Source organism: Equus przewalskii, chromosome 11 (genome assembly GCF_037783145.1).
Source record: "Equus przewalskii isolate Varuska chromosome 11, EquPr2, whole genome shotgun sequence".
Lineage (NCBI taxonomy): Eukaryota > Metazoa > Chordata > Mammalia > Perissodactyla > Equidae > Equus > Equus przewalskii.
The window spans coordinates 21372187-21400061 of NC_091841.1; the positions used below are offsets into that span (position 1 = coordinate 21372187).

At 38.8% G+C, this 27875-nt stretch overlaps 2 protein-coding genes across 2 annotated transcripts in view; one reads left to right on the forward strand and one right to left on the reverse strand.

Moving 5' to 3' along the window:
- LOC139074364 (oocyte-secreted protein 3-like) overlaps positions 1-27875 on the reverse strand; it is a 51922-nt gene that overhangs the window by 18609 nt on the left and 5438 nt on the right. The window lies entirely within an intron of this gene.
- On the forward strand, positions 7194-22254 carry LOC139074610 (uncharacterized). Its single transcript, XM_070566076.1, has 5 exons — positions 7194-7322; positions 16725-17070; positions 17572-17753; positions 19696-19793; positions 21933-22254. Exons 1-5 carry the CDS (start codon positions 7194-7196, stop codon positions 22042-22044), a joined length of 867 nt encoding a protein of 288 aa, XP_070422177.1. The 3' UTR covers positions 22045-22254.

A 27875-nucleotide genomic window follows, 5' to 3' on the forward strand; every position in this document is an offset into this window, starting at 1 on the left:
TGTACACAGTTGTCTATCTTAGTTGCAGGTCCTTCTAGTTGTGGGATGTGGGACACTGCCTCAGTGTGGCCTGACGAGCGGTGCGGTGTCGGCGCCCAGGATCTGAACCCTGGGCCGCCATAGCGGAGCGCGCGAACTTAACCACTCGGCCACAGAGCCGGCCCCAGGTGGCCACGTTTTCAATCTGGCCATGGGTCATCTTGGTCGTCTAGCACAGTCAGGCCAGGGCTCCACCACATCAGACGACTTATTTACAAAGGATTATTTGCTTAGAAATTAATTCTTCCTTTCACAATCCTTCACCCATCTGAAGTGGTTTTGTGAGGAGGATGGCAGTTTGGAGAAGGGCATCAGGCAAGGCTTTGTAAAGGTTATTATAGGGTGGTTGAGACCTTAAGCCAACACAAATGCAATAGACACCCAGCACACTATTCTCATCTCTGTTACCGGTACTTGGGTCTCTTGATTAGGATTTTCATTGTGAATAGGAAAGAGATCAAAGTCCTTGACATGTGCTGCAAGGCCCTGCCCAACCTGGCGCCTGCCTCAGAGGTAAGCCAGGCCCTGGTACTGGGGATATGGTGCCCAAGAGCAGGGCCAAATTGGGTTGGGGGGCAGAACCTGAGCTGCTTCTTGCGGGGTACCAGCACAAAGCGGGGTGTCCTCTTTGATTTCCTTTTCTACCTGCCTCACTTCTGAGTCCTGCTGTTTCAATCACAAACCAAACATTCCATTTCTAGCTTTCACACAAAGTCTGAACTTTTAACCAGTCCTCTAACAACCGCTGTAACAGCACATTACCCGAAGTCTCCGAAAGGCTTGCTTTTAGACAATGCCCTGTGTAGGGGGGAATGGTCTTCTTGGTTACACCCATCCCTCACCATCTCAAAATCCTCCCCTGCCCTTTCTACCCCTTTCAAATCACTTTTTTCAACCTCTCTATCTCATTCATATTGGTCATATTTCAGCAGCCTGGACGCAGATCACCACCTCTGAAATAGAGGCATTTTGCACAACTTTTTTTTTTTTTTAACATAAAGCTAAAAGCAGAGTGTTCCCTGCTCCCCACAACCCAAACCTTCCCCTAAATAAAGACAATGTCATCCCCAGGGTCCTAGGTCAAATGTGACTTCTTCAGGAAACCTCTCCTGTCCCCCTAGAACTGCGTCAGTTCCACTTGTTCCATGCATTCATGATCCATCCTTACTTTTACTCTCCCTTCTGAGCATTTAGAATGGTTTATATATCTGCAAGATTTTTTAATTAATGTCTGCCTCCTTTGAGACAACCCACTCTCTGTGGTCTACATGACCTGAATATCTTATGAAGGGTCTTGCAGCAGATTCTCTCCAGGTGCTGGAGTGAGACTGCAATGCCAGTGAGGAAACAAGCAGTCTGAAAGTCCCTCTTTGGGAGGCAAACACATGGGATCTGAGGGAAGCTTGAGGTCAGTTAGGGCATCCTGAAGGCCAGTCCAAGCTTCACCCAGGTGGCTGCAGGAAAGCTTTGGAATTTTTAAGACCAAGAGTTTGGTCAGAGTAGTATCTTAAGAAAATTTTTGCAATGATGTTTTGGAGAGGAAGAGAGGCAATTAGATGAGGGAGGCCAGTTAAGAATGTGTGATGAAGTAATTCAGGTGTGAAGTGGTAAAAGAACGGGTAAGATGCCAGCATTGGGAAGAGGAAGTTGTATGAAAGAGCAAATGGTCCAAGGATGACTTAGTGGGAAATTCCAGTAGCTGACAAGTAGGAAGAAGTGGGAGGAGACAAGGAGAGACTAAATCTGAGAACCTGCAGAGAAAATAACAACAACTCAAGTGCAATATTCCTTCACTCATTCAACAATGTTAGCTGGACCCAAGGGGAAGAGCATGGGGCTATGAGGGTTACTGAGTTCTTAACTTTTCTGAGGGGCAATCAAGTCCAAGCACCAGAAGCCCCACCCATCTTGGTCGCTGAGAAACGACCCCTTCAAAGCACAATAGTCGGGGTCCACTCTTATACCTGGCTCCTGCCCAGAACACGTCCAAATCAAGGAAACAAGTAGAAGCAGCAGTCCTCCTAACTCCACAAAGGCCTTCATTATGCTGGATCTGGGGCTAAGAACTCCTCAGGCAACAGGATGGTGAGAGACGCTGGGAAATCTTAAGTGTTTTTATACCTGATGCCACACTCAGATGTATTCAGTTAACCCAGTTTGCTGAAGAGAGAAAGCCTTTAAACACATTGTCAGCTCCACCTGAAGCCTGACCCTTTCTTGATCGCTTAGGTGGAGACAACCATGGTGTCATATAAAACAAACACAACAAAGCTTTATGTAGTGCACGTAGGGGTGTCTTTTCTAAGACCTTTGAAGTGCTCAAATAGGTGTCATTCGCAGGCCAATTTTTGGCATTATGTGGGATGACTTAGGGAAGCCACAAAACTTTGACCTGATGATGTACTTCAACACTCACTGTTGGAACCATTTTTTCACAGTTTATGCTTTAGTTTTTAGTAAGTTTACTTGGGGTGCTGATAGAGTCTGCAGCAGTAACTGCAGGACTTGCCCAATATTATCAACCTGGGAAAGAGAAGCCAACAGGGTCAGGAAAGTCCAAGCTTGACTGCTTCTGCATTTTGTAAAACATCAATCTGACAGAGTCCCATCTCTCAAGTCCTTTTTTTTTTTTTTTTGTGAGGAAAATTGGCAAGGGCCAATCACATCTGTTGCCAATCTTCCTCTTTTTGCTTGAGGAAGACGGTCCCTGAGCTAACATCTGTGCCAATCTTCTTCTACCTTGTATATGGGATTCTGCCACAGCATGGCTTGATGAGCAGTTTGTAGGTCTGCACCCGGGATCCAAACCTGCGAACCTCAGGCCATGAAAGCACAGTGCTCCAACTTAACCACTATGCCACTGGGCCGGCCCCTCTTAAGTCCTTTCTTAATGTCCTCCACAGAGGTCAGACAGTGTAACCCTTTGATATAACCAGGCTTTACTTATCCCCAGAGAGATACTGTGGCATACTAGCACCAATGGATGCTTCTGGGTGAAGAATGCATATCTCCTGGAGGGTCTGTTTTATGGGAAGATTTTCAAAATTCCTATGAAAATATTTATTAGTTTCTCCAGCAGCATTGTTCTTCTCATACTGGGAGTTATACGGCTCAGGACTGTGCTATAATCTGCCACAACATAGTCAAAGAGACAGCATGGATATGGCAAAATTTCCTGGAGAATCTATCAGAGAAGTACTTAAGGACATATCTGGAAAACAATTTAAGATGTTATTTAAAATGCGAATAAAGAGGATGCTGTTGTAGAAAGGAAAGGAAACTTCTATGAATACTTAGAATAAAACCATATTTCAAGCATGCAGCTTCCAGCTACACCCCTATACACTATGGCATTGGATATTTTCTCCCCTGTTTCACAGATGGTTTGAGAAGCACCAGATAGGTAAATGCAAAATGTCATTGATTTTAGAAAATGACTTAAAAGTTATTCCAGGTGCAGCAAGCATAGTAAGTGTTTTAAGCGTATTCGGTCAGCCATGGTGGGAGATTCCTATTAACTAGGTGGCTTTAAGAAAATCCATGGAATAGTATAAATGCATGAAATACAAAATGTTAAAAATATACAATTGAAGTCACATCTAACACATTCCTTGGTGATAGCCATTGTGATCATTTTCTTCCTAAAGTTTTTCAGAGTATGTATATATATATGTTGATTTTTCTCTGAGGAGCTCAGAGGCACTGCAGTGAACTCCCAGGGGGACCAGAGAATATTTTAAAATTTCCAGGCACTCTTGACAACTGTCAGGCACTGTGCAAACTACCAGCTTATGGTAACCCACAGTTCCAACATTTGATGGCACAACATTCCTTGTAATGAGGCCATACCTTTGTGCAGTGGGGGTTGCAGTGGTTGCTGTGATAAAAAGCAAAAGCAATCACCATGGGAAAATCAATGTGGAACAAAAAATGAGAGTGTTGATGTTGAATCTGATTCTAAGATTTGTGTGTTATCAAACAGGGATTCACATTCTGTAAGTAACTAATTGTGATTACTTAAACAATAAAATAGAAAAACGAGCAATGAAAAAGATATATAAATCTTCTTAAACTTATGAGATCTTTAACTTTACTGCAAAGATACAACATCATCTATGACTTATTCTTGCCAAAAGGATTTAACTTGAGTCTAATTATGAGGAAATAATCAGATAGATTCTAAATGTGAGTCTTAACTATCCACGACACTTTTAAAAAGACATCATCAAAACAAAAAAGGTCAGGAGGCACAACTTGGTAAGATGAAACGACTCAGTAAAAATGAGCAAAATGTATGAACAGACACTTCTTCAAAAGAGATATACAGATGGCAAAGAAGCACATGAAAGTTGTGCAACATCAATAATTCTTAGAAAAATGCAAATTTAAGCCACAATGAGAAACCACTACATACCTACTAGAACGGCAAAAATTAGAATGATTCGTTACACCAAGTGCTGGTGAGGGTATGGAGCAGCTAGAATTCTCCTGAATTTCTGGTGAGATTACAAAATGACACTATCATTTTGGAAAACAGATTAGCAATTTCTTAAAAAAATTAAACATACACTTGTCATACAAGCCAGCAATCCCACTCCTGAGTATTTACTCAGGAGAAATGAAAACATATGTCTATACAAGGATCTATGCGCAAATGTTTATAGCTTTATTTGTAGTAACCTGAAACTGGAAACAGCTTAAAGCCTACCAAGTCATAAATGATTAAACACCTAGTGGTACAACCATAAGATGAAATACTACTCAGCAATAATGAGGAACAAACTGCTGTTACTCTAACAACTTGAATCAATCTCAAAAACATTATGCTAGAGGGAAAGAAACCAGATACAAAAGGCTACATACTGTGTGATTCCATTTAATTGATATTTTGGAGAAGACAAAATTATAGGGACAGAAAACAGATGCCTGGCTCCTGGGGTTGGAGATGGGACAACTGTTGGGTGCACAGGGGCATTTGGAAACATTTTGGGGTGATGGAAATGTTCTGTATCTTGATTTCGGTGGTTACGCGGCTGCATACATTCAAGATTCATGGAACTATACACTTAAAGAGAGTGAATTTTATTGTTTGTAAATTTTGCCTTAATTTTTTAAAATTAAAAAACGTAATAAAAATCTAAACTGAAAAAGAAAGTCGGGGGCTTGACTTTACTACATTATCTTAAAGAGATTAAAGAGATGTAATAACCAAAAATAGTGCATCAATCTTTATTGTATTTAGAATAAAATAAATAGCCCTAAAAAGACATATTGAGGACAATTGGAAAACCTTAACTTTGGCCTGTATGTTAGGTGATCACTCTCACTAAGTCTGGAAGTTTCTAGGATCTCAAACATAGTAGATTAGGAGTAGGTCCCATCTCACCGTCCTGCTATTTCCTATACTCCAAACCATTGCGCTCCAAAAATTGAAATATATTCTAAGACATATATTATTATGTACTTAATTTTTGTACGTACTTAAAATGCAGTTTAAAATGTTTTTTTAAGTACTTACAATAGAGAAAGGAGATTTTTTTAGGGCATAGAAAGCAAGTGGGGATTTATCGCAAAAAAGGAAAATGATCATGAAAGCCTAAAGATAGAGGCTCACAAGTAGAAGAAAAATAATACAGAGACCTAGATAACCGCCTCTTCAATGCCTCCATCCTCACCCTGAAAGTACTGCTCTCCTGGAAGATTAACCAGGTAATTTAAAGATTTAAACCACCAATTTCTTTACCAGTTTGCTAATAGTTTGCTAACAGTCACAGTTTTGCAGATTGGCAGTGTTAATCTTCAAAAACAAAAACCAGTTAAAGAGGCAAAGCCTTTATTTAGGATCAAAGAATTGCAATTCAAGGAGCACAGATTCAGGTAGAAACACAAATAGTGTCCCACCAGAGACTAAAAGTCAGGGGCTCTTAAAGGCAAAGAAGGGAGGTTGTATTACAAAGCATTTTAATTGGAGTTGCAGGCAGAAGCTAAGCATTAATTCACTGTTGATTCTATCTTCAGAAAGTTCACAAACCTCGGTTTTTGTGATCAGGACGTCAGTTCTCCTGCTGACTTCTCAATTGCTTGTAAAACAATTACCGTTTTGGCCCAATCCAAAGGTTTGGCCCAGTCCAAGGTTCAAGACAGCCAGGAAGTTTCTCTGGAAAGAAGCTCTGAACCTATTTTAAAATGGATTCACTATAGCTAATTTTGACAGCAGCTATGGGGGTTAAGATTGTGCTACTCAAAGTTGGAGACATTGATGTGCATGAGGCTTGACCCTCATTTGGGCTGTTTTTTATTAGCATTGTCCATGTAGATGGCAAGATCTAGGAAACGATGTTTTAATATGCTCTTTATCCTAATACATATAAAACTTAAGCATAATTATTAAAATTAAAATATATTTACATCTATACTCAAGTGGAAAATAAATATTTGATGAACTCTTAAATAGAAAAAATGTTAATTAATTATCTTTCTTTCTTTTTTACTGCTTCCCTTCCCCCTATGTGTTCTCAGGTACCAGGTTTGTCAAGTCCTGCAGGTGCAAAAATACTTGGGAATGGCTCTGCCCTTGAAGATCCCAACATTTAGTGGCCTTTACTTTTAGAACAGACACGAATGTAGCTATAAAATCCACATAATACCAAGGATAGTTAAATGCGTTTATTTAATCATTTCTAATTTCTGTAAATTTCTGCTTCCCACATTCTATTAAAACAGCACAACATTGTGGAATTCTAGAAACTGGCGAGATAGAAGTGAAAAAAAGGCAGAATGCATTTGAACCAAATATTCCTTCAGGCTCCTTTTCTTAGTACGATTTGAATTTCTCGTTTTCAGTTGCACCTTCTGTTTTGAAGAGAGGAATTTAAACGCTGCAAGTCTTTGCCAAAAATTACTTACAAACTAGCATCATTGGTATTACCTGAGAATTTGATAGAAATGCAGAATTTCAGCCCCTATCGCAGAGCTTCTGCATCAGAATATGCATTGTAACAAGATCCCCAGGTGATGTGTATGCTCCTTAAAGTTTGAGAAGGACTGCTAATAGGGGTCAACTCAGCAGGTCCTCTGAAGGCAAACCCTTTAGAGCAGTGGTTCTGAAAGTGTGGTCCCTGGACAGTATCAGCATCACTGGCAACTTGTCAGGAATGCAAATTCTCCAGTCCACGCCTGTCTTACTGAATCAGAAAATTGGGTGCTGCTCAGCTACAGGTGCTGAGCTTCGATACGCTCTGCAGGTGATTCTGATGTCTAAGTTTGAGAGCCACTGTTTAGAGGTTAGTAGGTAGAATAAGGTGAAAGTAAGAAAATCAGTCCTGTAATCCCCAAATTCCCAGGGCTTGGCCTTCTCAGGTGCACAGGACAATTAAATTCTTTTACAGTTATTTTTTTTAATGCTCAGACAAGGAGAGAGACATTACAGGATAATAGGGAGTTTTAATGAAATAAGCCTTACTGCATAAAAATAACTCCATGTTTGATGATTTAGACTCTAAAGAAAGTGAAGCAGAGCCTTCTGTTGACTTTGGATCATATCTAAAAGACCTGCCTCCTATACTTCAATAGTCATCACTACAATTTGTGTGTGAATTTCACGGGCACTTTTCTAGGCTCACAAAATTCATTGTTCCATGAGGACACTCAAATAGCACATTTTGCTTTACCTTTGTTCACATTCTTTGATATTTGAATAAAAGTGTTAGGTTTATATAATGAACTAATGATGTATTTATGGCATGTGTGTGCTGTCCAGGGTTGGTAGTTAATTACTCACACTTGAGTGTGGTTCAGCTATTTTGGCTTATCAGGCTGACTCTCCTTCCGGCTTCCATTTTCCTGAGTGGGATTTGGTTTCCAATCTGGGCCAATGAAGACCTTCTTGGGGTTAAGAGGTCTCTTTCTCCTTTTTTCTATGATATGGACCTGTGCTCAGGATTGGTCAGGTATAACATATGATTTGGAGAATAAGAATTTCTGAACAAGGGCTGAAGGATGGGGCTTTCAATGTGGCTTTTGGATTATTCACAATTTTGGTCTAGTTGAATCCTAGAAATAGCCAAGGATGCATAAAGTGGAAGTTTCTTTTAGATGCTTGATCTTCGCATGTCATGTTTCTCTTATTGAATTCAAGTACTGAGGCTAGAGAATGTGCTCAAATTTGAGAGTTTCTTTCTTTCCTCAACTCCTCTTCTCTTCTGACCCCTTTCAGACCATGTCACATTCTTGAGACTCAAATAGTTGAAGTGGGTTGAATATAAGGAGACTTCCATGGATGGTGGCAGGTCCTCAGGACCCTGTGGAGAGTGACATACAGGAAGGAAACCTTATCAAGGGCTCAGTTGTCCTTTACATTTTTCTTCATAAATCCATTTTGTTTGAGGGGAAGCATCTAGCCCTTCCTATGTGGGGTGACCAACTGTCAAGTCACCTATTTGACAAGACCACCCAGATCTGCTGTGTGAGTACTCATAAGGATCTCAGTGCTTATAAGGATCTTTTTTTCTTTCCTTTATTTAAGGAAAATTTGTAATATTTAAAAGGAAATATTTAAAACAGACCTCTATAAGGAGTCATAAATATTCATTGACCCGCTGTTTTGTACCATCTCAGCCCATCAATAATAATGCTATCGACTAGAAATGCCTGGGAGCACTGACCTGGGTCTCAGGCTGAGCTACCCACAGACATCTCCTCTTTCCAAACCAATGTTATGACTGGACCGGCTCTTTTGCTTCTTATTATGATTGCAAAACGCCCTTCAGCAATAACCATTAGGGAACTTTGAAGAACAAAAGTATTGCTTATAGGCCCTGGAGTGTAAAAGTCATACCTGGGGCCACATAGAGAGGTTGCACATGGAGAGAGAGAGAGAAAGAGCATGGGCCTAGGATTCTGCTTTTATTGGGGTTGAGGGTGGGCATCTAGGGTTTTGTGAATTTAAAACATAAGAGTGGGAATTTAAAGTGCCAGAAGAGAGAACAAGAAAGGAAAAAAATTGGTCCAAATGGCTGGTTCTCTAAATCAATTGGGATTTCTAAAACAAAGGAACCTCATGGTGTAGGGTTGGGGACACATGTCCTTGCTCTTTATCTAGTGTGTGGCCTGCAATGTGTTTATTCAAGATTTCCTTCATTGAAGTAGATGCCTCTTTGAAATGGATGCCTTGGCAATCAAAGCTTAAGTCAGGTGCCTGCATTACAGAAAGAAAAGCCAACTGTCAGGGCTTAAAATTTACACACTTTTCAGCTTTATTAGATCCATAATAATTTGCTACATTTGCTTAAATTTTGTTTTCTGATAGAAGTAAAAGTTCAGGTAGAGTTGAAGTCCTCATGGCCATCCCTGATGCCTTTCTCTTCCTTCTTTGCCCAGATGTGAGTTTAGTAATTATTCATTTCTGTGTGCATTTTATAATTTTATGTCAAATTTATGGATCCATAAATGTTTTGCAGGCATTTAAACTTTTATTTCTGCTTTATTCTACAGCTTTTTATTGTTAAAAATTAGAGATTTATATGTGTAGCTTTGATTTATTTTAATTACTTTACAGTATTCTATTGAATGAATCCTTCATAAATTGTTTCTATTTTCCTGTTGATAGATAGGATTTTCCCAGTGCTTGGCTGTTACAGGTATTGTTTGTATTTGAGCATTTTTTGCATGCCCAGGAATGAAATCATGAGGGCACAAGGTGTGCAGATCTGAAACTCGACTCTCTCTTGCTCTGTTGTTCTCATAGTGAGTCAGTTTACAGCATTCCTAGAAGAATGAAAGTACTTCTTTCTTCTCATTTTTGCCAATACTTGGTGCTTGTAGACGTCTTAGTTTTTGACAATGTGTGAAGTAATAACAACTCAGGCTTCAGATTTTTTTAAGATTTTTATTTTTACATAATTGTAGATTCATATGCAGTTGTGTAATACATGACAGTTGCATAAAAAAATAGAGAGAGGTACCGTTCACTCCGTTTCATCCAGTGATTCATCTCGTAAAACTGTAATATAATATGTCAGGACGTTGACATTGATACAGACAAGTCACAGAACATTTCTGCCACAACGAAGATCCCTCATGTTGCCCTTTGAGAGCCATTTCTGCTTCCCTCCTGAACTCCTCATGCCAACCCACCCTCCTCCCATCCCAGTTTTTTTATCTTTGGCAACTATAAATCTGTTCTCCATTTCTATAATCTTGTCATTTCAAGAATGCTACATAGATGGAGTCATACAGTGTGTTAATTTTGGGGATTGGCTTTTTCCACTCAGCATAATTCCCTGGAGATTCGTCCATGTTGTTGCATGTATCAATAGTTCATTATTTTTTATTGCTGAGTAGTATTCCGTGGCATGGATGTGCCATGGTGTTCTTTAACCATTTACCCATTGAAAACCATCTGGGATGTTTCCAGCTTTGGCTATTACGAATAAAGCTGTTATAAACATTTGTGTACACTTTATGTGAACATAAATTTTTATGTCCCTGGCATAAATGCCCAAGAGTTCAATTGCTGGGTCATGTGATAGTTGTATGTTTAGTTTTTAAATAAATTAGGAAACTGTTTCCAGTGTGGTTATATTATTTTACATTGCCACCAGCAATGTATGAGTAGTCCAGTTTCTCCATGTCCTTGCCAGTATTTGATGTTATATTTTTATTTTAGCCATTCTGATAGGTGTGTAGTGACATCTCGTGATTCTAATTTGCATTTCCATAATGGCTAATGATGTTGAACATTTTTTCATGTGCTTGTTTGCAATCTATATAGCCTCTTTGGTGAAAAGATTGTAGGTTTATATAGTTTCCATTTGGCCAGTGAGTTTGCAGTATCCTCTGAGGCTCCTTCCGGTATCCTAAATGCAACAAAGAGAATTTATCTTGAGTGAGGACAAGATAAATAGTCAACCTGACTCTTCTATCTCATGTCTTACCCAATCCTGTAATTTCTAGGTTATTCTAAATCTCTCCTCCTGGAACCTAGCCCAGATAGAAGATTATATCAGAAAATTGTTTCCTTTCCCAGATTAAAAAAAATTACTGTCCAGGCTTTTCAAGTTAGAAGGGGAAGGATAAGGCACTATAGACACTCAGTTTCTATAAAAGCCTGGCTGCTCGGTTTTAGTCTTCTGGACAAGTCTTTATTGCTGCATCAACTCGCAATGCCTCCTTTTATATATCATGAAGCTGGAGACACAAACAAGGACTTGCGTAGAGGACTTCAGTTCGACACAGGAGATCAAACATGCTCTCCACTTCTTTTTTTTCTTTTTTTTACTGAGTTATTGATAGGTTACAATCTTGTGAAATTTCAATTGTACATTAATGTTTGTCAGTCATGTTGTAGGTGCACCACTTCACCCTTTGTGCCCACCCCCCACCCCACCTTTCCCCTGGTATCCACTAAACTGTTCTTAGTCCATAATTTTAAATTCCTCATATGAATGGAGTCATACACAGATTATCTTTCTCTCGCTGGCTTATTTCACTTAACATAATTCTCTCAAGGTCCATCCATGTTATTGCAAATGGAATGATTTTGTTCTGTTTTGCAACCGAGTAGTATTCCATTGTATATATGTACCACATCTTCTTTATCCATTCGTCTGTTGCTGGACACTTAGGTTGCTTCCACGTCTTGGCTATTGTAAACAGTGCTGCAATAAACATTGGGGTGCATAGGACTTTTGGGATTGCTGACTTCAAGCTCTTTGGATAAATACCCAGTAGTGGGATGGCTGGATCGTATGGTAGTTCTATTTTTAATTTTTTGAGGAATCTCCATACTGTTTTCCATAGTGGCTGCACCAGTCTGCATTCCCACCAGCAGTGTATGAGGGTTCCTTTTTCTCCACAACCTCTCCAACATTTGTTGCTATTAGTTTTAGATATTTTTGTCATTCTAACGGGTGTAAGGTGATATCTTAGTGTAGTTTTGATTTGCATTTCCATGATGATCAGCGATGATGAGCATCTTTTCATGTGCCTATTGGCCATCAGTATATCTTCTTTGGAGAAATGTCTGTTCATGTCTCCAGCCCATTTTTTGATTGGGTTGTTTGATGTTTTGTTGTTGAGTTGCGAGAGTTCTTTATATATTATGGATATTAAGCCTTTGTCAGATATATGACTTGCAAATATTTTTTCCTAGTTAGTGGGTTGTTTTTTTGTTTCAATCCTGTTTTCATTTGCCTTGAAGAAGCTCTCTAATCTGATGAAGTCCCATTTGTTTATTCTTTCTATTGTTTCCCTTCTCTGAGAAGGCATGGTGTCCGAAAAGATCCTTTTAATACTGATGTCAAAGAGTGTACTGCCTACGTTTTCTTCCAGAAGCCTTATGGTTTCAGGTCTCACCTTTAGGTCTTTAATCCATTTTGAGTTTATTTTGGTGAATGGTGAAAAAGAATGGTCAATTTTCATTCTTTTACATGTGGCTTTCCAGTTTCCCCAGCACCATTTGTTGAAAAGATTTTCTTTTCTCCATTGTATGCCCTCAGCTCCTCTGTCAAAGATAAGCTGTCCATAGATGTGTGGTTTTATTTCTGGGCTTTCAATTCTGTTCCATTGATCTGTGCACCTGTTTTTGTACCAGTGCCATGCTGTTTTGATTACTGTAGCTTTGTAGTATGTTTTGAAGTCAGGGATTGTGATGCCTCCCGATTTGTTCTTTTTTCTCAGGATTGCTTTAGAAATTCGGGGTCTTTTGTTGCCCCCTATGAATTTAGGATTCTTTGCTCTAATTCTGTAAAGAATGTCATTGGGATTCTGATTGGGATGGCCTTGAATCTGTAGATTGCTTTAGGTAGAACGGACATTTTAACTATGTTTATTCTTCCAATCCATGTACGTGGAATGTCTTTCCATCTCCTTATGTCGTCATCCAATTCTCTCAGAAAGGCCTTGTAATTTTCATTATATAGGTCTTTCACTTCCTTAGTTAAATTTACCCCAAGGTATTTTATTCTTTTTGTTGCAATTGTGAATGGTATTGTATTCTTGAGTTCTTTTTCTGTTGGTTCATTACTGGAGTATAGAAATGCTACTGATTTACACAAATTGATTTGATACCCTGCAACTTTGCTGTAGTTGTTGATCACTTCTAACAGTTTTCCAATGGATTCTTTGGGGTTTTCTATATATAAGATCATGTCGTCTGCAAACAGCGAGAGTTTCACTTCTTCCCTCCCTATTTGGATTCCTTTTATTCCTTTTTCTTGCCTGATTGCTCTGGCCAGGACCTACAGTACTATGTTAAATAAGAGTGGTGACAGAGGGCATCCTTGTCTCGTTCCTGTTTTCAGGGGGATCGGGTTCAGTTTTTGCCCATTGAGTATGATGTTGGCTATGGGTTTGTCATATATGGCCTTTATTATGTTGAAGTAGTTTCCTTCTATGCCCATTTTGTTCAGAGTTTTTATCATAAATGGCTGTTGGATCTTGTCAAATGCCTTCTCTGCATCTATTGAGATGATCATGTGGTTTTTATTCCTCAGTTTGTTGATGTGGTGTATCACGTTGATTGATTTGCAGATGTTGAACCATCCCTGTGTCCCTGGTATGAATCCCACCTGATCCTGATGTATGATTCTTTTGATGAGTTGCTGAATTCTGGCGGCCAAAATTCTGCTTAGAATTTTTGCATCTATGTTCATCAGTGATATTGGTCTGTAGTTCTCTTTTTTCGTGGTGTCCTTGTCAGGTTTTGGTATCAGCATGATGTTGGCCTCATAGAATGTGTTAGGAAGTGTTCCATCTTCCCTAATTTTTTGGAATAGCTTGAAAAGGATAGGTATTAAATCCTCTCTGAAAGTTTGGTAGAATTCCCCAGGAAAGCCATCTGGTCCTGGGGTTTTATTCTTTGGGATGTTTTTGATTGCTGTTTCAATCTCTTTCCTTGTGATTGGTCTGTTCAAATTGTCTGCCTCTTCTTGAGTGAGCTTTGGGAGATTGTAGGAGTCCAAGAATTTATCCATTTCCTCTACGTTATCCATTCTGTTGGCATATAGTTTTTTGTAGTATTCTCTTATAATCTGTTGTATTTCTGCAGAGTCTGTTGTTATTTCTCCTCGCTCATTTCTGATTTTGTTTATTTGAGCTTTCTCCCTTTTTTTCTTTGTAAGTCTGGCTAGTGGTTTGTCAATTTTATTTATCTTCTCAAAAAACCAGCTCTTTGTCTCATTGATCCTTTCTACTGCCTTTTTCGTTTCAATAGTATTTATTTCTCCTCTGATTTTTATTATTTCTCTCCTTCTGCTGACTTTGGGCTTCATTTGTTCTTTTTTCTCTAGTTCAGTTAGGTGTGCTTTAAGGTTGCTTATTTGGGATTTTTCTTGTTTGTTAAGATGTGCCTGTATTGTGATGAATTTTCCTCTTAATACAGCTTTTGCTGTATCCCATATGAGTTGGTATGGCATGTTATCATTTTCATTTGTTTCCAGGTATTTTTTTATTTCTTCTTTAATTTCTTCAATGATCCATTGCTTGTTCAGTAGTGTGCTGTTTAGTCTCCACATCTTTGTGCCTTTCTCAGCTTTTTTCTTGTAATTAATTTCTAGCCTTATAGCACTATGATCTGAGAAGATGCTTGTTATTATTTCAATTTTTTTGAATTTGTAGAGTCTTGCCTTGTTTCCCAACATATGGTCTATCCTAGAGAATGTTCCATGTGCACTTGAGAAGAATGTGTATTCAGCTCTTTCAGGGTGGAGTGATCTATATATGTCTATTAAGTCCAATTGTTTTAGTTTTTCATTTAGCTCCACTATTTCCTTGTTGATTTTCTGTCTGGATGATCTGTCCATTGATGTGAGTGGGGTGTTGAGGTCCCCTACTATTATTGTGTTGTTTTTAACATCTTCCTTTAGGTCTGTTAATAGTTCCTTTATGAATCTTGGTGCTCCTGTGTTGGGTGCATAGATATTTATAAGCGTTATATCTTCTTGATGAAGTGTCCCTTTGATCATTATATATTGTCCCTCTGTGTCTCTCTTTACCTGTCTTATTTTGAAATCCACTTGGTCTGATATGAGAATTGCAACATCTGCCTTTTTTTCCTTGCTATTTGCTTGAAGTATTGTCCTCCACCCCTTCACCCTGCGTCTGTGTTTGTCCTTGGGGCTGAGGTGTGTTTCCTGGAGGCAACAAATTGTTGGATCGTGTTCTTTAATCCATTTTGCCACTCTGTGTCTTTTTATTGGAGAGTTCAATCCGTTCACATTGAGAGTGATTATTGATGCATGTGGACTTAATGCTGTTAATCTGTCACTCATTATCTTGTTTTCCTGTGTTTCTTTTCCTGTGTGCTTTAGACTACCCATTTAATACTGCAATTTCTTATGCTGGGTTTCTTAGATTTTTCCTTATTTATGATTTGTGACTCTGTTCTGTACTTTATTTTAGTGTCTACCTTGAAGTTTGTATTTAGAATCTCGTGTATAATATAGTCTATTCTCTCGTGGTCTCTTACCTACTTGACCAATACTGATTTAGACCCTTTGCTCTTCCCCTCCTAAATAATTATTTTCATTTTTTATTCCAACTCGTCTTATTAATTTGTAGTTAGAGTGCTAAGATCGTCCTTGTTTTGGTAGTTTCCTTACCTTTACCCTAATGCTATAATTGAATATTTGCTATCCTGTTCTGGTTCTATCCATCGGTCTCCCTAGTCTGTGGATTGTGTCCCCTTTCTCCCTTTTTTCTTTTTTTAAGTATGAAAGCCTTCTTGAGGATTTCTTGTAATGGAGGGCTTTTAGTTACAAATTCCCTTAACTTTTATTTGTCTGGAAAAGATTTAATTTCTCCCTCATATCTGAAGGAAATTCTTGCTGGATAGAGTATTCTTGGCTGAAGGTTTTTATCCTTTAAAGCTTTGAATATATCACTCCATTCTCTCCTAGCTTGTAGGGTTTCTGTAGAGAAATCCGCTGACAGTCTGATAGGGGCTCTTTTATAGGTTATTCTCTTTTTTTTCCTTACTTCCCTGAGTATTCTCTCCTTATCATTCCTATTTGCCAGCTTTACTACTATGTGCCTTGCAGTAGGTCTTTTTACATTGACAAATCTAGGAGATCTAAAACCCTCCTCTACACACATTTCTCCGTTGATCCCTAGATTTGGGAAGTTCTCTTCAATAATTTTGTTAAGCACACTTTCTGCTCCATTTTCCTTTTCCATATTCTCGGGAATTCCTATGATCCTTATGTTCTTACTCCTCATTGAATCCATTATCTCTTGGAGATTTTCCTCATTTTTTTAAATTCTTAGTTCTCTTTCTTCCTCTGTCTGGTGTCATTCAGCCTGTCTGTCCTCGATTATGCTAATTTTCTCCTCTATGTTGTCTACACGGGCATTCAGAGAATCCGTATTCTGTTTTATCTGGCCCATTGCGTTTTTCATCTCAAGTGATTCTGTTTGATTCTTCTTTAAGATTTCAATCTCTTTTGTGAAGTAACTCCAGAACTCGGCTTGTTTCTCTATCTTTCTCTCTACCTCATTGAGTTTTTTGATCATAGCTGCTCTGAATTCATTATCACTTAGTTTACCTAATTCCAAGTCCTCAGGACTTAATTCTGTGTTTTTATTGTTTTCCTTCTGGTCTGGGGCTTTTATAAATTGCTGGATGGTAGAGGAGCAGTTTTTTCTTATGGTGGTAGAATTCAGTTGCAGTTACAGCCTGTCACCACTAGATAGGGGTCGAGAGTGGTGTGTTAGCTCTCCGCCTTGGGGCAAGATGGCTGCGCCCACTGGCTTTGCTGGGGGGGAGGGGCTGTTATTCACACGCGCCGGTCTGGGTTCAGATCAGTTCTGTTCTCTGGTCTCCCAAGACCCTTGATTTATGGGGTCCCTGCGGATGGAAGCTTTCCCCCCATCAGCGGGTCTCCACTGAATCAGCAGCAGGAGTCCTGGATGATCCCCCGGTCGCGCGGCCCCTCCCCCGCTCCTTCCCGACCCACGCTGCAGCGATCGCAGACTCTAGGGGAGGGAGTGATGTTCTCTCCTACTGTTCCAGTGCCTCCGAAGGGTGTAAGCAAGGTTTGTGATCTCTGCCTTCTTGGTATTGTAGGTCTCTAACGAGCTGGCATTATGTTTATTCTCTGAAATTCAGTTCTTCCAATCTTTTGTTGTATTTTGGAGGGGAGAGAATCCCGGGTCAGCTCACCCAGCCATTTTGCTCTGCCCCCTCTCCCATGCTCTCCACTTCTTAGCGTAGATGCTATAATATAGACAGATTCTTATGATGCCAGCTTTATAAAAGAAGACTGGAGAGTTGGATCTTAAGATCTTATTTTGTATTGACTTCACATATGGATTCACTTAAGAGGCTCTTTGAAGGATGTGTGCTTGTCTGGGTATTTTCAGAGGTCAAAGCAAAATATAGAGACCACTTTTTGCAAACTTGCTCATTTCTAAGACACATTTTATTTGAGTGGAGGGATGATCTCTTCGTTTGTATTAACAGGCTGTGCTAAATTTTTCTGAGCTGATCTATGGAACAGCAATACTAACAGAAAGTTTCTCTTTTCTCCTTCTTAGCTGTGCAAGTACAATGCACCAGCTTTTGGTTCTATGCCAGGATTAAACCCACCTTATTCCACAATTTGTATATGAACCCTGATGAAGCATTTTTAGGAGATGACTGCCCTGTCACTGGCATGTGGCGGGATGTTTACTATGAGTTTTTCTACCATCCTCGTGACTGTGGCATCATAATCAAAGTAAGAGAAATGGCTATTTTACCTAAAACCTGGTTCCTTCAATAGGCCCACAAACCAGAAGTCGCTAAGTTTCTATTGTAATATGGCTGGACTGATTTCCCTAATAGTCAGATTCAAGACAGAGCAAATTAAGAATGGAGATGCTAAATAGTTTTTTTCTTGTTGGGAAGGAACTACAAACTCTAATGTGCACCTCGTAGATACAAAACTCAATTAGTGATGGAACAGACCAGGGAGTTGACAGGTTTGAGAGGAGAAAAGCATTTTCGATGCATCACAAGTTTACCAAGCAGTTTCCCAAGCTAGTGACATACTACAAATCATGAAGTTTGGCCAGGAGCAAACAGAAGAAGGGAGTAACACTAGTCAAGCACAGGAATGAACACTTTACTAGCCACAAACCCCATTTACCAGATATTTTAGTGTGCCTTATTGGGCACACTGAAAGATCAATTATGCAAACCACTGCTAAAAACATAATTGGGATTCTGGCTTAATTTAAAAAATTTTAATGGCCAATGAAACTTCACTATAACATTATTTTGTTCACTATCCCAAATGCAATTTTAAGAGAAGTAATAGAACTTTGTCAGGTCTAGCCGAATGTCACAGACTGGGTTCCACAGGAAGCAAAATTTGAGATTGAATTGAGCATGAAGGATGTTTATTAAGAAGTGTCCAGTACCATCCTGTTTTAATTACTGTAGCTTTGTATATAGTTTAGTTTTTTCCATATATGGCTGTAGATTCAGTGTCTCTGTGGAAGGAAGTGAGTTCAGGATCTTTCTATGATGCCATCTTGAACTGGGTGTAGTATAGTTTGAAATCAGGATGCATGATGCCTCCAGCTTTATTTTTCTCAGGATTGCTTTGGTTACCCAAGATCTTTTGTAGTTCAATAGAAATTTTAGGGCAATTTTTTCTATTTCTGTGAAAAACGCCATTGGGCTTTTTGATAGGGATTGTATTCAACATATGCATGGCTTTCGGTAGTATGGATATTTTAATAATATTAATTCTTCTTATCCCTGAACATGAGATACCTTTCCATTGTTTGTCCCTTGAATTTCTTTTATCAAAGTCTTGTAGTTTTCAAAATACAGTTCTTTTACTTCCTTAGTAAAATTTACTCCTAAGTATTTCATTATTTTTGATGCTATTGTGAACGGGATTTTCTTTTTCAGATGTTTTATTGTTAGTGTATAGACACACAACTGATTTCTGTATGTTGATTTTGAATCCTGCAACTTTACCAAATTCATTGATTAGTTACAACAGTTTTTTAATTGAGTCTCTAGGATATTCTATCGATAAGACCCAGCAACTCCACGTTTGGGTATATATCCAAAGAACATGAAAACAGAATATCGAAAAGATATCTGCACTCTCATGTTTATTGCAGCATTATTCACAATAGCCAGGAAATGGAGACAACCTAAATGTCCATCAATGGATGATTGGATAAAGTTGTGGTACATATGTGCAATGGAATATTACTCAGCCATGAGAAAGAAGGAAGTCCTGCCATTTGTGAAAACGTGGATTGACCTTGAGGGCATTATGCTAAGTGAGATAAGTCAGACAGAGAAAGACAAATATTGTATGATATCACTTATATGTGGAATCTAGAAAAGCCAAACTCATAGAAACAGAGTAGAATGGTGGTTACCAGGAGCTGGGAGGTGGGGGAATTGGGGCAATGTTGTTCAAAAGGCACAAAACTGTAGTTAGAAGATAAATAAGCTCTGGAGATCTAATGTAGGTATTGTGATTATAGTTAACAATCCTGTGTTATATACTTCAATATATACTTCTTGTTTCAGTGAGAGTGTGTCCATTTTTAGAGAGCTTGAAGGATCCATAAATTTCTATTCAAATGCCTTTAAGTTTCCTGAGACACTTGAGAAAAACATCTGTTTAACACCTTTCATTGTCCCCTTAGACTCTCCAGGAGACTCTTCTGCTTAAAACTAAAATCAAGTATATCTCAAGAAACTCCAGTGACCGAGCTGAAATGCCACTGTTGTGTGTTGTCCGAAAGTGAGTATGGCATGCCAGACTCTCGTCCTGGCCTCTGGCTTCCTCTTTACCTTCCAGATAAGAAACCAAACCTGATATATACCAATTATACCTTAATTTTTAAAAAAAGAAAAACCAACTTGAAAGGTTAAATTGCCTAACAGGGGAAGTAGGACACAAAATCCTAATGGGAAAACCAATCTGTTGGTCCCTGGCCCTGTATTCTTTCAAGTTATTACAATTGTCCCCTAGGATATAGGAATACTAGGAATAGTAAAAAATGGAGTGATGATGATTCACTTTTTGATACAAGTATCAGGGTTACTGAAAACCTCATAGATCTTAACTAGCCAAATCTGGTTATTGTAGTTTTAAGTTTGAGCCAACATTTAACATTTCTGAAGGAGATAAACAAGAAACAAGGTCTAAGGGATATATGAACTCACCAAGGAGTTAAGATCAGCAGGTATTGTGATGTGCTGAAGATCTAGGGAGAGAGATGGAACATGCCAGAACAAGATCCACAGGTTTAGATCTCTTTTTGTATCTTATTGACTGAAACTTTTGAGAAAGTCTAAGATAATCAATCTTTCGATCATAACAGCTTTGATCAGTTCTTAGCAAAATTCTAATACTTGGCAGGACTTTCTTTGGGCAATTTTTCTGTAAGGTTTTTCTGGTTAAAATCTTGAACTGAGATTTTTCTTTTTTCTCTCAATGATTACAGAAGGGCCACGTTATGTAGGGTTCTTCTCACAGATTATAGCAATAATAAATAGCTAACATTTATTAATCATTTGCCATTTTCCTGCACTGTTCTAAGCACCTTCCCTGTATGATTGTGTTTGTTCTTCATGACAACTCAAGGAGGTAGATACTATTATGCCAATTTATGGGTGAGGAAATTGAGGCACAGGGAAATTGAGTTATTTGCTGAAGATCATTTGCTAGTAGATGGTGGGACCGGGAAGTGAACCCAGAGTTTGATTTCTAAGCCCATGCTACTTAGCACTACAAACACTGCCTGTAATGTACTGGAACACCAGTAGAAATCAATACATCTACTAGGAGTAGGAATTTGTCCCCAAATTCAGCCTTGTCAATGCTAGGGTCTAAATATATCTTTAGCCTCATATGGTATTTCTCTATTTTCTTGTCTCACTTTAGTCAGTACCCTCTTTTAACTAAAGTTGAAAGGAGAGATAATAAAACCAGTAGTGCTGCCAAATGGGAAATAAAAACAAAAGCAATCATTGCAAATGAAGATGCGGAAGTTGCTTTTATAACACGGCCATGGTAAGGGCACTCAGAACTAGCATTTTACGATTTTGTCCAGGCATGTCCTAGATAAGAGCCAATACAACTGGCAAGGAAACGTCATGTATTTGTATTAAGATGCATTATGCCTAAATAACTTCCAGTTCAGGAATGGCAAATTCATGCATTTTCTGTGTTTGTTGAAGGTGTTGCTGATCATAGTGGTTTTGTTAATCTGTCACTAACTGGTAGGGATCCCATATAAATAAGAGCTGTCTTTCTTGGGCGTCATATGAAATTCTATGATCAATGCAAAGGTAAAATATCCATCAACTCCAATATCAACAAAGTTCTGAATCTTAAAAAAATAAGTGTCAAACTGTGCTTACAAAGTGGTGGTTTAGATATGTTGATAATCCCTGGGGAAGTGAACTCAGATGTGCCGTAAAGCTTGGTTGCAACTTCTTCCAGGAAGGGCCAAATGCCTATAAGGCAGCACAGTTCTTCATTCTTGAGTCACATATGAAGGGATATTACAGAAAGCCCACAGGTATGTTAATCTTTGGCTATTAACGAAGGGATGGAGCTATGTTTTACGGAGAGTACTGGGATATTCTTAGAACATTTCGGATGTACTTCATAGCTTACAGAGGCAAAAGCATCCTTATTCACTTATACATGCATTGCACTTGAATTGTTATACACTTGATATGGTCTTAAGGATAGATCATTTCCTTTCTTTTAAATTCTTCTCTTCCCTTACCTTCAATCTACACCCTCTCCCCCAGCCCCATCCCCATAGGTATAAACTGCTTTGCTTATGACTACCAGGCTCTTAGCAATAGCTGCGTAATGTTTATATTGGGACTGATTTTATTTTTTATTGTCTTTCTTCCATTTCAGGGAGAATCTGAATGTTATATTTCCTTGTGTATCAAATGATGGAACTCTACTGCGAGAGAAGACTTGGGTTGTTCACCCCTCTAACCAGAGGCAAATCAGAAGTGCCTGTTAAGGACGGAGAATTTAATGTGCTATTTTGTAGAAATCCGAGAAGCTAGTGTGGAACTGAATGATACTCTAATTCTGTTCCATTTAAAAAAAACTAATCGGCAATTTTAAATAAATGGCATGTTGCCTTTTTATATTCCCTTTTCTAAAAAGTCACTGCCCCTGCTTTTAACTTTGTGGAGACTTATTTATGAATAAAGTGTGTCCTACTACATGGCTGTCTCTAATTATTGAAGGGCTGATCACCATCATTTTAAGCTTCGATGATCACTATAAAGAGGTTTTTAAGGGTAAAATTATTAACTCTGCTCTGCTTAGAGGCTGAGTCATATCCTTAAAATTTAGTCATAGTTGGACTTGCTAATAGTATATATTCATTTATTTATTTCACAAACATGCCCTCTTGGAGTTTATATTTTAGTAGGAGACAAAAAACCAAAAAAGTATATTCTATAGTATTCCAGGAAGGGGTAAATGCTGTCAAGGAAAATAATACAGCAGAGAAGGGAGATTGGGAATATTTGGGTGAGATTGCTCTTCTAAACATGGCATCAGAGAATGCCTAGCCAGAAGATGATGATTGACAAAAGACCTGAAGGGAGTGAGGGAGTGAGCTGTGCAGATCCTGAAGGGAAGGTTGTTCAAGACCATGGAAATCCCTGCTATAAAGTCCCTGAGAGGAGAGCAAGCCCAGGGTGTTCACAGAGTGGTAATAAATGAGGTTAAAAAAATAATCCAAAACAATGGGAAGGGAGTGGGGTAGGTCATATAGTTTCCCAAAGTTGATGTGACAACCTTAGTTTTATTTGAAACAAGATGAGGAGCCACTGGAAAATTTCAAATGAGGGAGTGACATGATCTGACTTGGGTTTTTTTTACCAGGACCACCTTGGCTGCTATGTGGAGAAGAGATACAAGAGGGAGCAAAGGCTGAAGCAGAAAGACCCATTGGGTCAGTTCTCCGAGTGGGAGCTAATGATGACATATTAGACCAGTGGTTCTCATCCAGGGATGATCTTTCCCTTCAGGGGACAGATCTGGAGACAGGTTTTTCTCTTATAATGAAAGGTGGTGGTGGTGGTGGTGGTGTGCTACTGACAGCTAATGGGTAAACGCCAGGGATGCTGCTAAACATCCTACCGTGCATAAGACAGCCTCTCACAGCAAAGAATTATCTGGCCCCAAAAGTCAATAGTTCTGAGGTTGAGAACCATGGCTTAGATGTAGCAGTGGAATAAATAGGAAGTGGTCAGATTTACATATACATAAAAACTGAGAAGGATTTGCATACAGTTGGATATGGGGTATGAGAGAAAAAGAGGAATCCAGGACACTATGATTTTCAAGCTATGATAAAGTGATGCCACTAACTCAGATAAGAATGTGGGAGATCCTTGTTAGGAGCTCTATTTTGAAAATGTCAAGTTTAAATGCCTGTTAGATCTCCAAGAGGTGATAGCATGTGGGTAGTTGAATACATAGGTTTGGAGTTCAGAGGAGAAAGTCCAGACTGGATGTAGAAAATTTGGATTCATCAGCAAAAAATAATATTTAAAGCTGATAAGACTGGGTGAGTTCAAAGCAAACAGTAAGGAAAAAGAAGATAATTGGTCCAAGCCTTGAGTCTTGGGATTTCCAGTGTTACGAGGTAGCTGAGAGGAGATAGCATCTTCAAATGAGGTACAGAGAAGTTGGTAAGGTGTACTGGAAGTAAAACTAGGATAGAGTGGGGTCCTGGAAGCCAAGCAGGTGGAGCCATCAGTCACATCAATTGTTGCTGGAAGGTTAAGTAGGATGAGAACTAAGAATTGACCATAGATCTAGCAATATGAAGAGCACTCGTGACTTTGACAAAAGCAGTTTTTGTTGAGAAGTATGAGCAAGAGTCTATTGAATCAGGTTTAGGAGAGGATGAGAAGAAAAGAAACTGGGTGAGTATAAATGGCTATTCCTAGGAATATAGCTGGAAAGAGAAGAATAGAAATTGGGTGGTTGTAGGGGAAAGCGGATACAGGATCTAGAGTACAGGTGGAAGGAATAAGACAGATTCCTGAAAAGCTGAATGCAAAGAAGTTTGCGAGTGGAAGATCCAGGACCATCAGGAAGTCAGGTGGAGTCTGCTGGTGCTGCTCAAATTACTCCTACAACGACTGAGATGCTAAAATGGAAAAAAAGAAAAAAAAAAAAACATGGCATGAGATTTGCATACACTTTCTCTCCTGTCACTACCATGGACATAAAGAACAAAGAGATTTCTGGCACAACTAATCTTCATGTTTTACTTTACCTACTCTGTTGAATTTTAGAACCCATGTGATCAGTAAAGGGTGGGATTTTAGGAAATTGGGCTGAGTGTATAGCAACACCAGATGCTATGAGCGTATAGAATACCCAAGTTCATTGTGAGCTGTAAAGTCACATGAGGCAGCTCAGCTTCCTCTTATTTTCCTTATTCTGAGAGGTGATTGTTCTGGATCTGGTATCCAAAAGGCTCCCTTGAAGTTAGCTTTACTGCAAATCCTTCTTGATTTGACTTTCTTCTGGAGCACTGAGAGGTATAAAATAGAAATTCAAGAAATTTGCTTAAAGAGATAGCTTTTGTTGACATCTGGGCACACTGACATGCTCAATATGTGGACTGAATGAATGAACTGGATTCTTATTTGATTTTCTGATTCTCATTGTTCTGACTGGATACTAAATAGGGAGGAACTTAACCAGGATTTTCTGGTTCTAATTAGACTCGGGGCCAGATAAGTGTCGCTGTCTTATTTTACCTTTTCAGCTGATGTACTAAATTCAAATTGATGTTATTTTTACTTTTATGGACTACTCTATAAACAGCAGGTGTTTCTTCTCATCCCAAGTCTACATTTTCTCCTCTGCAATGTGCCTCTTCCATGTCTGAACCCTCCACCAGAACAACTTTCAAGAAATCTTGCACTGGTCTCTGCCGCCCTGATCATCTAGCTCTCGTCTAGGATGCTTTTCCTAAATTAATTTTCTTATGCTGCTTATCCTCCAGTTTCTGCAGGAACATTTTATATTGATGGACACCTGCCTTTTCATGTTTACCTCCCTTTCCTCTTGTATGTAGGAGATCAGGAAATGATTAGTCAGCCTTGGCACTGAGCAAATGAACCAGAAATAAGCAACTGTTAGAAGATATCTATTCTACATGTAACCTTTGAAGGTTGCGTGACATATAAGTAATTCTTGGGGGCCAATGAGATGTCAGGTCTCACTGTCAACCTTGTTTACAGGTTTGTCTACAATTGGGTTTGGCAGACACTACTCTTAAGGCAATTGTCCTGAGATAATTGGTAATAAATCAATGTGACTAAATTTGGAATAACTCAGTTAGACTCTGTTATTATTAGCTGTACCTACCAGAACTTCAGTGACAGGTGCTTTAGGTTTGAATTTGTTTTTGTTGCTATTTCATTGTTACCATTCATTTTCCTCTGTGTTTGTGAGCGGCAGTGGGTATGACTCATGAGCAAGATGAGGTTGGAGGGTTTTTGGAATTAAGAGATGCCTGTCCCAGGAAGGCCACAAACAGTTGAAGAACAATGTGAATATGGTTTTTCAGACCTCAGTGTTCAAAGGCCAAACTTCTAAGATCACGGATTATTGAAAACATGTGATTGTTGAAATACAGAAAACCTTAGAGCGGAAGGAAGAAGAAAGCCATAGCCTTAGTTATAGAAATAGACCTGGAGTAATTTCCTAGAAACACAGTGAATACGAGTTCTTTGTGCCTCATAATCAGAAGTAATAATGTGAAGAAGAGTTAGCAGTAAGAAATGTTTGAAACATAAAGCGAGTTCTAGAAAAGTTTGTTATTTAAATATTTTTCCTTAGGCCTGATGACTTTTAAGTACTAATTGAAGAAGGCTGGCTACTGGCTGAGAGAGTCTTGGTTTAGATCCTACGGAGGCAGATTTTTCCAGGGGAAAAAGGGAGCCAGCCAGTGGTAATCGCAGTCCTTAGTTATCTTAGGTGTAGGAATTTTAATTAGTTTAAATTTACAGGAATTTTTTCCCCCAACTCCATCCTAAGACTTGTATCTAAGAACTGACCTTTTAAAAGGTGGATATGAGTGTCTTCGAGATAACTTATTTATAATAACATATTGGGGCCCCAAACTGAGTGTTGAAGCTCCACTGGGATTAGGACACTGTCCAGAAGAGGCTATGGGGTGGAGGGGTTTGGTTTAGGGTTTTGAAGCTCAGGTGGGTTCCTAGTGGGGTGAAACAGGCATCTGCTTCAGAGAGCAACATGGCCTTGGGTTTCAGAGCATACGTGGGATGAGGTGTTTATGCACACAGAGAGAGATGGGCATAGCATGGCAGGAGGTTGAAGCCAAAGTGGGGTGAGTATGGTTTATGCCTGGTGGGGGTGATGATGACAGTAGATTGTTTCACACAGGGATGTTGATCCAAAATTTCCACCTACTAAAGATAAGAGGAACCAGAGTTCTCACTGTTAGAGAAGGGAACAAAAATATAGAAAGACAAACTGAAATGAGCTTTGTTCTTTTGCATTGGAATTGGAGATATAAATTTGAACTCATAGTGATCAAGATATGTAAATATAGAAATAACGTAAATATATGTACGCATATATGCACGCATATGTTTTTGTAGTTTTTTCCACTGACCGGGCGTGAGAATAGTGACGCCTAGTGGCAATGAATACACCCAGCATCCGTATCTCAGTTCCCAAATACCATGTTCTACTTAAAGAAACCAAGGGTCATTGGAAAGAATGGCCAATGCCAGGGCTGGGGCAGGAAAAGCACAAGATAAACCCAGAACAACTTTTGATGCCAAAAACTGTGGAAATGCTTAAAGAGTGCTAGAGAAATATCAAAGGAATGCAGGAGCTCTCTAAAGAGGCTCCCACTGGTCAAATCTGAAACAATTTGAGCTTAAATATAAATACTGATAGTAACGAGTTATAATCCATAGACTAAAATAGGTAACCATGAGGGAATACTGATATAAGCAGGTAAATTGAAAGGTTATCAAGAGAAAAGATATTTACAGTCTCAGAGCCTATCTCCCCATAAATACAAGTCACTTACAAAGTGAGAAAGAGTAACTTTATAGTGAAGAAGCCTGGAAGACATCGGCTTAATCAAGTGATCAAACTTGCATCATCCATAATGGGAAAAATTGAAATCGTGCACCACCTGATAGGGTACAGCAAGAACACAGTACCACTTCTGTGAAAATCCTGCCAGACCTAATGATGAAGAAACGTCAGACAAACACAAATTGATGCATTCTACGAAATGCAAGTGTGGAGGTCATGAAAATCAAGAAAAGATTGAGGAAATGTTGGGAGCTAAAGAGACAGCTAGATACAATATGTGATCTGAACTGGATTTTATTTATTTTTTATTATTTTTGCTATAATGGGCATTGATGGGACAATTAATAAAATTTGAAGGAAGTGTAAGGATTAGAGCCAGTACTGTATCAATATTAAGTTTTTGGTTTTGGTAACCCTCAAAGTTTTAGTGTCAGGACCTCTTTCGCACTCTTAAAAATATCGAGCATTTCAATGAACTTTCGTTTATGTAGGTTTCAGCTATGCAAATTGACTATATTAGAAATTAAAGTAGGATTTAAAAATATTTATTAAATAATTAAAATAACTGTAATAAACCTATCATGTGTTAACATAAATAACATACAATTTATAAAAATAACTACTTTCCCCAAAAATGCAAGCTGACATTGTTTTATATTTTCGCATGACTCCTGTCTGGCTTGATAGAAGACAGCTGGGGTCTGATACGTCCTTCTGCCTCTAGTCTTTGTGGTA

Coding starts and splice junctions, on each gene's coding strand:
- LOC139074610 (XM_070566076.1), top strand. CDS start 7,194: ATGCAAATTCTCCAGTCCACGCCTGTCTTACTGAATCAGAAAATTGGG. Junction 7,323..16,724: donor TTGAGAGCCACTGTTTAGAG/GTTAGTAGGTAG, acceptor TGTCACCACTAG/ATAGGGGTCGAGAGTGGTGT. Junction 17,754..19,695: donor ACTGTGGCATCATAATCAAA/GTAAGAGAAATG, acceptor TTGTCCCCTTAG/ACTCTCCAGGAGACTCTTCT.